The sequence below is a fragment of the Staurois parvus genome, unplaced genomic scaffold, assembly GCF_062004578.1.
Source record: "Staurois parvus isolate SC_StPar_1 unplaced genomic scaffold, SC_StPar_1.0 ptg000530l, whole genome shotgun sequence".
NCBI classification, from domain to species: Eukaryota; Metazoa; Chordata; class Amphibia; order Anura; family Ranidae; genus Staurois; species Staurois parvus.
Genome location: NW_028318326.1, coordinates 8,275,841 through 8,290,318, shown reverse-complemented (window position 1 = coordinate 8,290,318; position 14,478 = coordinate 8,275,841). Strand labels below are relative to the sequence as shown.

Genomic DNA, 14,478 nt, shown 5'->3' with positions numbered 1-14,478 from the left:
GCTTAAAGTGTTACTAAACCCAGGACCCAGCATTCACTATATCTGGTCTCCCACAGTACACAGAACATGGAAATGCAATTATTTTAGAAAATATAAACTGCTAAACACCTTTTCTCAACAGCAGTTAGAGCAGTCTTGCGACTTCTATCAGTGTCCAGCTGAGCACTTGTTAAAGCTTGTAGGAGGAGTTTTCTTTCTGCTCTAGGAGGATGCAGAACCTCTGACCTCTGTCTGGACAGTGCTGCTTGACCCTGTGCTGATCACATGCACTCTCCCAAGAAAAAAAAAAATATCTCTAGCAATACACACTAAACTGATCATGTGCAGAGCATCTCTACACGATATGCCTTATCAAGAGATAACAGGGGGACACTAGAAAAAAAGGAGGATCAGAGAATTCAGGATCAAACAACGGTTTTACACAATGCAGAGGTTTAACCCCTTAAGTTCTACAATGAGTATAACAAGCATGCTGTACTGCATATACAGACTGATTTTACTGTTGTGGGTTTAGTAACACTTTAATTTGTACCCTATGGTCAGCAGTTATGTGATCTACTACATTTATGGGAATATCTCAAACTGTTTGCAGAGTGAGATCTAAACTTTGGAGCACCCTGCAACGTCACACCTGGGACTGGGAGAAAAAAGGGTGTAAGACTCATTAACTAAAACTCGCTATTTGAAAGGTAATACAAAAGACAACTTCTGAGCAGTAAGACAACATATTCAATAAAGAAATATATTATATCAAAGGTCTTTTCATCTGTTATACCCCTAATGGTAGTGGGCACATCTATTTTTTTTCATTATGTTGTTACCATTGTAAAAACTATTTAGAAGTTGTTAAATATTTAATGTTAAGATGTAGCATATATTTTCATGTGCTGAAAGCCAGGTAAGACAGTCAAATAAAGTGCATTGGGTCTAAACTTTCCAAGTTTTGTTGTGAGCTTGTCCGCACCCTTTCCCACCTTCTGTCCTTTGCAGTTGGTCCATTAACATACAGAAGCACAGAAAGTGAGAAAGGGTGAGGCCAGCCTGGAAATGTGTATACCGGTGCAATTCAAGATATGGGGGAACGGGCATTCTGTGCAAAATTCTGACTAGGCTTAAGTGTTTGTGAAGATTTAATAACAACTTTATGACTTTACAGAAACTTTTTTAGATGCCACACACTGCCAACTGGAAGTAATAGTTATTAAGTTGCATATAACTCAATCTCCTTTGTGGTGTATGTGTTATATATATACAGTATATATATATACATACACACACTATATTGCCAAAAGTATTGTGACACCTCTCCAAATCATTGGATTCAGGTGTTCCAATCACCTGCATGGGTGCAGGTGTATAAAATAAAGCACCTGGGCATGCAGACTGCTTCTACAAACATTTGTGAAAGAATGGGTCGCTCTCAGCAGCTCAGTGAATTAAAGCGTGGTACCGTGATAGGTTGGCACCTGCGCAATAAGTCTATATGTGAAATTTCCTTGCTACTAAATATTCCACAGCCAACTGTTAGCGGTGTTATAACAAAGTGGAAGCAACTGGGAACAACAGCAACTCAGCCACGAAGTGGTAGGCCACGTAAAATGATAGAGCGGGGTCAGTACATGCTGAAGCACACAGTGCACAGAAGTCATCAACTGTCTGCAGAGTCAATAGCTAAAGACCTCCAAACGTCATTTGGCCTTCAGATTAGCACAACAGTACGTAGAGAGCTTCATGGAATGGATTTCCATTGGCAGAGCAGCTGCATCCAATCCTTACATCACCAAGTGCAATGCAAAGTGTCGGATGCAGTGTTGTAAAGCGTGCCGCCACTGGACTCTAGAGCAGTGGAGACATGTTCTCTGGAGTGACAAATCATGCTTCTCTGTCTGGCAATCCGATGGATGTGTCTGGGTTTGGTGGTTGCCAAGAGAATGGTACTTGCCTGACTGCATTGTGCCAAGTGTAAAGTTTGGTGGAGAGGAATTATGGTGTGGGGTTATTTTACAGGGGTTGGGCTTGGCCCCTTAGTTCCAGTGAAGGGAACTCTTATGACGTCAGCATACCAAGACATTTTGGACAACTTTGTGGGAACAGTTTGGGGATGGCCCCTTCCTGATCCAACATGACTGTGCACCAGTGCACAAAAAAAGGTCCATAAAGACCTGAATGACCGAGTGTGGGGTGGTGGAACTTGACTGGCCTGAACAAAGCCCTGACCTCAATCCGATAGAACACCTTTGGGATGAGTTACAGCAGAGACTGCGAGCCAGGCCTTTTCGTTCGACATCAGTGCCTGACCTCACAAATGCACTTCTGAAAGAATGGTCACACATTCCTATAGACATATTCCTGAATCTTGTGGACAGCATTCACAGAAGAGTTGAAGCTGTTATAGCTGCAAAGGGTGGGCCAACTAAATATTAAACCCTACGGACTAAGACTGGGATGCCATTAAAGTTCATGTGTGTGTAAAAGCAAGCGTCCCAATACTTTTGGCAATATAGTGTGTGTAGGTGTGTGTGTATATATATATATATATATATATATATATACAGTTGTGGCCAAAATTATTCAACCCCCACTGAAATTGAGTGTTTTGGCCAGTTTGACATTGCTTTTGATCATTCAGTCATCTTGCTTACATTTACATTAAAGAGGCACTTGTAGGTCAGACAAATATAACATAACAGTTATAATGAAATAACCACAAATGTCTTTTCTGTGCTCACAGCATTATCAGTTTTATTCAACCCCCAAGTGACATTCAATCTTAGTACTTAGTACAGCATCCTTTTACAGTTATAACAGCTTTTAAACGTGAAGCATAGCTTGACACAAGTGTCTTGCAGCGATCTACGGGTATCTTCGCCCATTCTTCATGGGCAAAGGCCTCCAGTTCAGTCACATTCTTAGGCTTGCGCACTGCAACTGCTTTCTTTAAGTCCCACCAGAGGTTCTCAATCGGATTTAAGTCTGGTGACTGCGATGGCCACTCCAAAATGTTCCAGCCTTTCCTCTGCAACCATGCTCTAGTGGACTTGGAGGTATGCTTGGGATCATTGTCCTGTTGAAAGGTCCAACGTCTCCCAAGCCTCAGGTGTGTGACGGACTGCATCACGTTGCCATCCAATATCTCCTGGTACTGAAGAGAATTCATGGTACCTTGCACACGCTGAAGCTTCCCTGTACCTGCAGAAGCAAAACAGCCCCAAAGCATGATTGACCCTCCACCATGCTTCACAGTAGGCAAGGTGTTCTTTTCATCATAGGCCTTGTTCTTCCTCCTCCAAACATAGCGTTGATCCATGGGCCCAAACAGTTCTAATTTTGTTTCATCAGTCCACAGAACACTATCCCACAACTTTTGTGGTTTGTCCACATGGCTTTTGGCATACTGCAGTCGACTCTTCTTATTCTTTGGAGACAGCAAGGGGGTACGCCTGGGAGTTCTGGCACGGAGGCCTTCATTACGCAGTGTGCGTCTTATTGTCTGGGCTGAAACTTCTGTACCCACATCTGACAAATCTTTTCTCAGTTCCTCAGCAGTCACACGGGGACTTCTCTCCACTCTACGCTTCAGGTAGCGCACAGCAGTCGAAGTCAGCATCTTCTTTCTGCCACGACCAGGTAGCGTTTCAACAGTGCCCTTTGCCTTGAATTTGCGAATGATGCTTCCTAAGGTGTCTCTTGGTATGTTTAACATCTTTGCAATCTTCTTATAGCCATTGCCCTTCCTGTGAAGAGAAATCACCTCTTCTCTTGTCTTCCTGGACCATTCTCTTGCCTTCACCATGTTTGTAACCACACCAGTAAATGTCTAGAAGGAGCTGAGTATCACAGTCATTTTAAAGCTGCCTAATTGGTGCTTATTATGCTTGATTGCTGCTCGGTGACATCCACAGGTGTTTTCAATACCTGATGGAAAGCACCTGTATGAACCTCTGTTCTTCAGAGTGGTAGTCTTTAAGGGGTTGAATAATTGTGGCAATGAAGAAACCACATAAGAACCATTTACTACTGTATTACATAAACAATTGATGTCATTTTAGTTGCATTTGGGTAGTTACAACGTCCTTGTAGGATTTGATTCTGAATACAATTCCAAATGTACACTATAGTCCCTAAACCCCTTTACAGCATTGGGGGTTGAATAATTTTGGCCACAACTGTATATACTGTATATATATATATATATACACACATACATACATACACACACATTTTATTTATTTATTTATTTTTAATAAGCACATTAATTGATCGAGATGTGTAGGCATAATCAGCTGCATAATTTGAAAATACTAGTAAGTTGGGAAGTCAGACTTTCAAAAAGTATTTTTAAGTTTACTAATTATGAAAAAAAAATATTTTGTGTCAGTTTGCCTGGAAAATTTGACATTTGTACTCACTTGACGTTATCAAACAACAATGGCATTCACATTATTGCAATTACAGGGTTTTCGGCTCAATTCATAATGTGAGAACCTTCTTTTTGCCCAAAAAAGACGGGGAAAATGGTTCAATTCAACCCAGTGCTCAATTACTTTAAATGTTAGTAACTCCAACAAGGTAGGACAATTCAAAGACTATTACAATAGTACTGTTCAAAATGAAATAACAGTAATCCCATTTTTTGCTGTGATATTTAAAAAGGTTTGTGGCAGGAATGTAAAGTGCTTTTTGCAAGCTGACTGTATAACTGGTTTTCAAGTAATCAAAGGATGAGGGAGGGAATGGAAAGGGTTTCAGAAGTAGTAATTCAAAAGCAATGTATGAACTTATATTCCTAATGAGGACATTTATTTCATTACATATATTCATTTTGTTAATGACATATGCACATTACTAGTTTCTGTTAATAGCTTTCTTGCCAGTGCTGAAGAAAAAAATCATTGTTTCAGGATAGGCAACCAGTAAATTAGTAAAGCTAGCTACACACCAAGAGATATATAGGCATTGCTAAATATGAAATACAGGGTGTTCAATTTGACTGCATAATAAAAAGAAACAGACAGACTGTCATAACAAATGGTCACTGGGGTTTCTTTGCAGCACTGGAACCCCAGGTAACAACAATTCTCCCTGTGGTAAGTATATCTATGTGTTAATGCTTAGGTAAGGCATCTTTCAGACACACAAGGGCCACTTTTTGGCTCCTAATTCAATGCATCATTGCCAAAGCCCACGTTTCAGGGGTTTTAAATTAGCCACCTATCAAGGCCCTAATTTCTTAAGTGAAATAATTTTGAACATCAGAAAATGAGAAAATCAAAAATATGTTTAGAAGGAAAGTCTACTCTTGTTGCATTTTAAAATCCTTGATAGACAATGCAGGGCAGCATTTGTCAATCAGGCTGTTTGCTATCCAAGTGTTAGATTGACTAGAGGCATGAAAGGACTGTCATCCAGTTTGGTAAGTTTCAGTCAGACTGAGCGATGGTCTCATGACTGTGCACATACCTCCAGGAAAGAGATTTGCTCAATCCATACACAAAATTAATGCTCAAGTGAAATAAGCATATATGCCTGAGACTGATCTTCTGATGTCTACGTACATTATCGCATGGGAATAGACTTTACCTCACTGCCTTCATAGGATTATTGGTTAAAATAGATCTTAAACAGCCTAATCAATGGTGGTGCATATTCTCTAAACAAGAGAGGACTCTATTATAGGCATCAGTTATTTGGACTTTCAGATTTAAATCAACCAATCTTTTACTGAGCGAATAGATTATTATTTTGTTAGATACTTAAAGCAGGGTGTAGATAGTTCCATTTGACTTTGTTTGTGATTAGATCACTGTATCTTCTGTGAATATTTATTATCCTTAGTTTTAATTTTTTATTTAAATCTGTAAGGATCTCTTTTGATATCTTTTATATGTATATGGCATCTGTTCCCTTTATTTAAAGCATGCCCTAGAGCTACAGTTAAAGTAGAACTATAGGCAAAACCGTTTTTTTTTTTGGCCTTTTGGATAGAGCAAGGGAGAGTTATAACTTCTGTCATATTTTATTGCACCATCTGTGTCCCATTGCGGAGATTTACCTGCACTCCCTGTCCCATAGCCAAACAGGAAGTGAGAGGAAATCCCTGCAAGTTAAGGGAAATCCTTGGGGACTCCCAGGTCACAACAACCCAAAAATAGGGATTTTCTTTTACTTTTGCTTTCAATGATAATGGTAAACCGGACAAACAGAGAGGGTGAATCTCTTTAATGGGGGCACAGACAGCAATAAAAATCTGACACGCATTCTAATCCCTCTGCACTCTGTCCAAAACTAAACAAAAAAAAATTGCCTTTAGTTATACTTTAAATGTGTGTATTTTCATCACTAACAGATATAAATAAATACTTATTTACCAGTAATCACTTATCAACATTGCAAGTGAATTCTAAACAATCCCTCCTAAGAAAGGCTCACTATTCATTTAATCAAACCAGTTGCTACATATTGAATCATCAGTACTAGCAATAGATGCCTCCAGATACATAAGTTCTACTGTACTGCCTGGAAAGTAAACAAAGCAAGTGGGCGGGGCTTAGTGAGTGTATTAGCTAAAGCCCTGGGAACACGGCACGGGGTCACATTCATGTGGAGATTAGCATTACGGTGGCACCCCAAATCAGAAGCGAACCATGCACCTTGCACAGTTCCACTTGGTAGACTTAAACACTTCTCAATTAAGTATTTTTCCCACCTTCTCCTCACAAATGAAGAAATTCTAAGGGGACACCACAGAGCTTGTGTCCTTCTCACCTGCAGAACCCTAACTGTAACCTCACTCCCAGTGACAATGTGACTTCCCACCATACTCTCAGTGCAGACCTCTGTTGCTAATGAGCTTTACACTTACATAGTTACAAAGTTATTTTGGCTGAAAAAAGACAAACATCCAGTTCAACCATAGAAAAAAAAAAAAGTTATAATCCTATACCCACAGTTGATCCAGAGGAAGGCAAAAAACCCAGCAAAGCATGATCAAATTTGCTCCTGCTGGGAAAAAAATTTCTTCCTGATCCCCGAGAGGCAATCGAATATTCCCTGGATCAATTTTATCTATAAATGTTAGTATCCAGTTATATTATGTGTATCTAGGAAAGAATCCAGGCCTTTTTTAAAGCAATCCACTGAGCTGGCCAGAACCAACTCTTGAGGGAGTCTATTCCACATTTTTACAGCTTTTACTGTGAATAAACCTTTTCGTATTTGGACATTAAATCTCTTTTCCTCCAAAACGTAAAGAGTGCCCCCTTGTCCTCTGTGATGACCTCAGGGTACATTACTCTACACCAAGCTCACTATATGAACCACGGATGTATTTATACATGTTGATCATATTCCCCTCTTAATCTCCTCTTCTCGAGAGAATAAATTAAATTCCTTTAATCTTTCCTCCTGACAGAGCTCCTTCATGCCTCTTATTGTTTGGTTGCCCTTCTCTGCACTTTTTCCAGTTCCCCAATGTTCTTGACTTGGGTCCACTTCATCACTGCCTCTTGCTTCCATACCTCGCTAGGTCCCCAAGTTTTCTGTTCCATAATGTTGGTCCCGTGTATGGGGTACCGATCGCTAGGGAGGGGGTCAAACTCACCAACCCCTCACTACCGGGGTGACAGTCTCCCATGCCAGGTACCTTCCCGCTGGCTGGCTGCTCTCATGTTCACACCACTGCACTTGTTACCAATAGCAATGGTGGTATAGCTGCATCGCTCGCCAACTCCTCAGCATGATTATCCGTTCAATGGTGGCCCTCTTGTATCTCCTCCTCATCCTCCTTCCTTTTAACAATCCCTGTTCACTATACGCTCTGCATTCACCCCTTTTTGATAAGAACTTCAAACCACAGTTAATGGATTTTTACTGAAGAACCTCTTGCAATACAGTCAATTCAAACAGTCTCTCATAGATATCTTACAGCACAACTCTCTTCTTCCTACGCCAGGCTGCCAGCTCTTACCTCTTTAAGTGTTAAAGTCCTTTTGCTCACAAAGTCCAGGTAAGTCTCAACAGGACCCCAACTGGTTACCCACAAAAGGGGTAGCTCTCCTGAGAGGTGGTGGTTACATCAGTGCACAATCCAGCTTGCTCTCTCTCTCCCATGTGCTTCCAAAGACCAAATGACCCTGAGAGGCAACCTCCCCTTATGGGCCACCTATGAGTGGTAGAACCACGATTACCCGAGAGTCAGTACCTTAACTCCCTGGCAGCCTGCTAACTAATCATGACTTAAAACATTTGAATAAAATGGGCTTGGTACAAACCACAGAACTAGTACAAAGTCCTTCAAAATTAAAAAATGATTTGATTTTGTACTACACTGTAAGCACCTGCTTACAAACATGTATATTTGGAATGTACCAAATGAAAAATGCATTTCCAGATTCTTCTTTCACATAAGACTGATAGAAAACCATGATAATGATAAAAATGTATTAGTGTGGGAAATCTAGGTAAATTCCTGTGAATGTCCTAGCGGTTTGGGGCATTCACTTACAGGCCAATAGAATTTTACTTACTTCCAGTTCTGTGTAGATATGCTCAGTCAACTGTTGTCCATATGATCGCAAGAGCTCAGCTGTAGCTTTAAGATATCTGAAGTGATCCTCAGTAGACAGCCTATCTCGTATTGCCATTAAATGGCCCATAGTTTCCACCAAGCCCTCATAGTCTTCTGCCTTTACTTTCTTGCATAAACCTTTCTCAGTTTGATGAATGAATTCATCGAGGTCATTAACACTAGAGATAAAAGTTAATATCGGTTTAAACAGAATTGGCTATTTATCTGTTTATTACAGGCATATATATAGCACTTTACAGATTCTACATTCATGGCAGTCTCTTCAAACATATAATAGGGCCCATTAGACAGGAGCCAACTAACCTACCAGCATGTCTTTTGGAGTTTAGGAAAAAATCAGAGGAAACCCTACAAGCACTGGAAAGCAGATATTGTCCTGGCTGTGGTTCAAATATGAGGACCCCTATGCTGAACGGCAGAAGTGTTATTCACTAAGCCACTCTACAGTCTTGAAATAATGTACAGTATAATTGTAACAGAACTTCAATTTGAAGGGACTTCAGGGACTACTGTAATTGTGATGACTACACTAACCCTTTATATACACAAGCAGTGACTGCCACCATATGTGTTAGCAGAAACATATACAAGTCATAGGATCTGCTGTAACAACTCTAAACTTTAAGAAATGTTTGTGACATTCATTGCCACACCCAGGAATGTAGGAGTTAAAAATATAACCTTCTTCAAACAGGCAAGGATTTTTTAATTTCTTATTTAGAGCACTCAGAGAGCCAGCTTAACAATTTTTAAATATCAAAAAATGAAAATTATTGTTTTCGTGAAAAAAGGTACAAGAATATTACATAATAGACAATAGACTTGGCAAACAAAGAAAGATATATCTGATACACTGTACAGAAAACAGTCCAAGATATGTCCAAAGGGTATTAGAGGCTGGTACACATTGGAAATGTCTATAATGATCCAGGTGGCTCAGATGCTTGACCTAGTGGCTGCTGCTTGCAGGAAGAGCTAGAAGGGACCCTGCAATGGATAAGGAAGAGAAAGAAGCAGCAGTGTAGCATAAAAGCACAAACGTTATTAATCAACAAATTGGCAACTCAGAAAAGGTAGAAGACAAAAAGTTCATCAAGTCCAAAACACTGCTATGATATGCGGGTCTGGTACCGATGTACCCACTGTGGTTGATCCCAGTAGCCCTCAGCTGTGCTGGTGGTTCCCAGCACTTCCTGGATGGTCTAGGTCCCTTGGGAAGGTAGAAGTGATGTCAGCACAGGAAGAGGAAGCAGTAGGTGTGGCACACATTCAGAGCATGCATGCTTCTTCTTTAGGCCATGGGGGAGGCCATCTTTGTTGTGGTATTTAAAAGGTGGCTGGTGGACTACAGTGCCCAGCAAGCCACGTATTATGCAAAAAGGCACAGAAGAACAATAGTAGATGCTAGTACAAAACACGGCAAGCCCAGATAACCTCCCTCATACTACTAAGTCCTAAAAATAAGCATATAAAATACTACATAAGAGGCAATGACAGTAACAAAACATTGAAACAGCAATGTCCATTAGGTCGGTACTAAGGGTACTGTATGATGTACAGTGCAAGATTCAATACAAGAATGAAGACCACGGGTTCTTGTATAAATAAATAATAAATAGATCTCGTTGTAATTATGATGAAGGTATGGAATCGTACTAATACATGGTACATAATATATGATACATAATATTCATATATTATGTACCATGTATCAGTGCAACCTATTTATTTATACACGCATGCTCCGAACGCATGCCATGCACACTGCTTCCTCTTTCTGTGCTGACGTCATTTCTGCCTTCCTAAGGGACCCGGACTATCCAGGAAATGCTGGGAACCACCAGCACAGCTGGGGCTATTGGGATTCATCATAGCAGGTAACAGATATAGTGGAACCACACTGGCATATCACAGCAGTGTTTTGGACTTTATGAGCTTTTTATTTTCTACCTTTGTGAGTTGCCAAAAGTCTGTGCTTTTATACTACACTCAGAAGGCTTCTCTCTCTTCCTCAATAGACTTAGCAAAGTTCCCTGGTCTTTGGTTCCTGAGCAGAGTCCAATCCCCTTTAGAACAATTTCAATCTGATAGAGTCACTGGCTTTCTCATTAATGACTTTTCAGGCTTCCTTAATACTTTTGAAGTCAAATGAAGGCTGCCAGCTACCAATAGCAGTAGCATTTTGTGGACCCTGTAGAGGGTGCTGCTGAGCCAACCTTCACCCAATCCAAAGAGCTAAGCAGTGGATAGAAGGAATGCTGGCGTGTTTTATTAAATTTCAGCAGACAATCCCATAATTCCAGCTTTTCAATCTATAAGCCTATTTCCAGATGGCATTGTTTTACAAATTGACAACCAACATATTAAAAGACGTAATGAAATTAGGGTTTGATAAAGACCCATCATGACATAAATCAAATGCCTGTATAGCCTAGAAGATTAAATGTGACCAATTTGCCTGCTGTATATTATAGCAAAGGCATGTGTGGCACCTGTTTGTTATCTTCTCTTGCATTAGTATAACTGTATATTATGAACATAGCTCCATCTCAACTCTAATTTTGGATTGTGAATGGATTTTGGATCTAGTAGCTAAAAAAAGAAACCAGACCAGGATGTGTATTTTATTTTAAATAATTCCTAGACTGTTATACAACTATTTATGATAGGGCTAGCTATAGCTTTCCAGGTTCTGCTAAGTACTGTATATGACAGCTATTAGAAGAATCTGGCTTAAGGGAGTTTGTGGTTCATCAGACCTCATTATTACCATACCCGTTTTTATTGTTACCCGTCTCTGGCTTCTGTCAACCAGACCAGCGCCAAGTGAACTGCTGCATCTGACAACATGAGTGGTTCTATACAAATATACCTAATGTAGAATATATAAATACAATGGAAAATCAAATGCAGAAGAACACATTCTTCATGCTGGTGTGGGAGGGTGCAGAGACACAAACTGCACTTGGAAATCTTGTCATTGATTTCCTATGATTTTCTGCTTGGCAATTCAAACTGGGAGTAGGGGATTAAATAAAATTATAGGTAGATGTGAAAACATCTTCAAGATTCTGCCCTACATTCATCATTAACATTTTATCTATTGCAAGTTATAATTACTTTAACAAAATAAAATTGATATTCAGCCACTGGATACCCTTAAAGATAAGTTTTATACATACAGTATGAACAGTACATTTGGAATTAATGAAATCATTTACCACTGAATTAATTGAACACAGCCTTTCATTATTCCATTTACTAAAACTAAAATGAAAAAAAAAAAAGACTGCTGGGTTTTCTTGATGCCTTTACAAAAATTGCCTCCTTGGTTCCTCCATATACGTCTGGCCTGATGTTGGGACTCCTGTAGTCCCAGTGGGTGCAGCCTCACTTCCTCTTCTGTCTGTTAACCAATGTGAAGGACTGATTTGTGAAGGGTAGAGGTTGTGACAGGCTCTGATAAACTCCACAGGCAGAGGTAGTCAATCATGGCCCCCCCACCAGGACAAAGATAGTGTGAGCTGGGGATCGGTAGCCGAAATATAAGCCCCCTGGGGTAAGCAGTCTTTCAGGCACAGATACCAAATCCAATGAGGTGGTGACAAACAGTGCTCTGTTTATTGGTGATATTTACAAGACTATTCACAGGTCCTGTACAGTGGTTCAGAAAATGAACAAGGCAAAAAAACAAAACAAAATAAAAGCCTAGCCATATCTGACACTAAGTACAAAAAAGTCCTAACCAACAGGCTGAGCAAGTCTACCATTTGTCAGCCTCCACATATACAGCTTGTTAGCTTTTATCAACCTTTCAGTTCAACCTGACAGTACTTGTCTGATCCCCCAGCTGAGAACTCTGGCTACAGGTACCAGGCGAGATTAAATTGCCAGTGGAGAGAGAAGAGTAAACCCTGCACTGCACAATGAATCAGAAATCCGCAAATGTATAAATCAGAAGAACCTGAGAGACCTATAAACCCCAAACAAGACTGTCCCAGGCTCCCTCTGGGACACTCTGCTACATATCCTCCCCCTTTGTTTTAACCCAATAATGTAGGCCAAATACCTGGCTTCTTCTAAATCAATGGCAATCTTTTTTGGATTCACCGTAAACCCTTACTTGAAAAAGGAATCCAAGACCGCCTGGACACGGGGCAAGTGAGACTCTCAGTCAGTGCTATGCATCACTATGTCGTCCAGATAAGTGGCAGCATACTGTTGGTGAGGTCTTAAAACCCCCAAAATTCTTCAAATATATTAATAGTAAAAATATTAGGTCTTGTTGTAGGCTCTTTACAAAATAATTTTAAAAATTGTGACTGGGGACAAAGAGAAGGCAAATTTTTGAAAGCGGTATTAAGCCCAAAACCAAAATGTTAACATTCGTCATCTACGAATCCTTAGATGTGGTGGCTGCATTAGTTTTTTGGGTTTTTTTAAGATGTTTTCCCTCTGTGTTCAACTGGTGATCTGGCTAATAACACACTGTCTGTATTACAGTGCCTCCATTCTGGATGAAGGAGCAAAGGGACATCTTTGGACAGCAGCATTGTTATTCTGGGGGGAAGGGAGTGTTAGTTGGACTAACAGATTTAGATACACTAACAAATTAAAGCCAAACTCCAGGCAACATTTTTAAAACACCTACAGCAACAGTTTTGTTCCTTTTTGGATAAAGGGTTTACATAAATAACTAAGGGCTGACCATTCTAATCACCCATTCAGTGGTAAATGGTTTGTCTCAATCCTCTAACTGATACATCTAAAGGACAGCTTGTACTGTTTAAAAACAACAGACTTACTGGCTGGATAACCAGGTAAAAATAAAGGAAATAAAGCTTTAAAAAGAGAACTAATGCAACCAAAACATTTATGAATCAGTAAACTGAAATATAATAAATGGTTTTTTTTTTTGTTTAATATCACTGTAAATACCTTCTTCAGCTCTGTGTATACTAAGGAAAATGGGGGAGCTCAAGTCCTTATTATGGGTAGTATTGAGATAGCCCCAAATAATTCACAATGGTTCAAAAATGCCTTTAGACAAAATAAAGGTGAATAAAGCACTTGAAATAGATTGGCTTATACCCATGGGTTCCCAAAATGGTGAGCTCTGTCATTTCTAAGCCATTGTTTCTAAATTTTAGAGACTTTAACTACTGGCATAGTACCATTCGATTGGCTTAAGGCCAGTGTGGTGCCTATATTTAAAAAGGGATCAAAGGCTTTACCTAGTAACTACAGATTGGTAAATTTAACTTCTATAGTGGGAAAATACTTGAAAGTTTACTAAAGCATCACAAAGAAGAGTTTTTGATAGAAAATATTTTAAGCAATAGATTCAGGAAAGGCCGAAGTTGTCAAACATGATTTCTTTTTATTAAAATGTAAGTGATATCTTAGGCAAAGGAATGGCTGTGGATATGGTATACTTGGATTTTTCAAAAGTGTTTAATACCGTTCACGTTACACCATTCACCGGTACAGTCTACAGGCTTTGAAAACTCAGTTTGTAAATTGATAGAAAACTGGCTAAATGACAGTATTCAGAGAGTAGTGGTTAATGATTCATACTCTGAATGGTCTAAAGTTATTAGTGGTGTACCCCAAGGTTCAGTGTTGGGACCTATAGTTTTTATTATATTTATAAATGATATAAGGGATTAAAATTATATAGTTTGGGATTAAAAGTACCATTTCAGCGTTTGGAGATGACACCAAGGTATGCAGTGGAATAACATCCTTACAGGATGTCTACAATTTACAAGCCGACCTCAATGCACTGTTTAATTTTGCAACTATGTGGCAAATGAGGTTTAATGTTGATAAATGTAAAGTTATGAGCTAAAAGCATGCATGCATCATGCATTCTAGGAGGAAAACAGCTG

At 39.6% G+C, this 14,478-nt stretch overlaps 1 protein-coding gene across 1 annotated transcript in view; it reads right to left on the bottom strand.

The window, feature by feature from the left end:
- LOC149451620 (dynein axonemal heavy chain 11-like) overlaps window positions 1-14,478 on the bottom strand; it is a 590,344-nt gene that overhangs the window by 541,985 nt on the left and 33,881 nt on the right. The window contains exon 7 of the mRNA XM_089690376.1: window positions 8,526-8,745. Within this exon, the coding sequence (XP_089546502.1) occupies window positions 8,526-8,745 (220 nt within the window). The remainder of the gene's footprint in view (window positions 1-8,525; window positions 8,746-14,478) is intronic.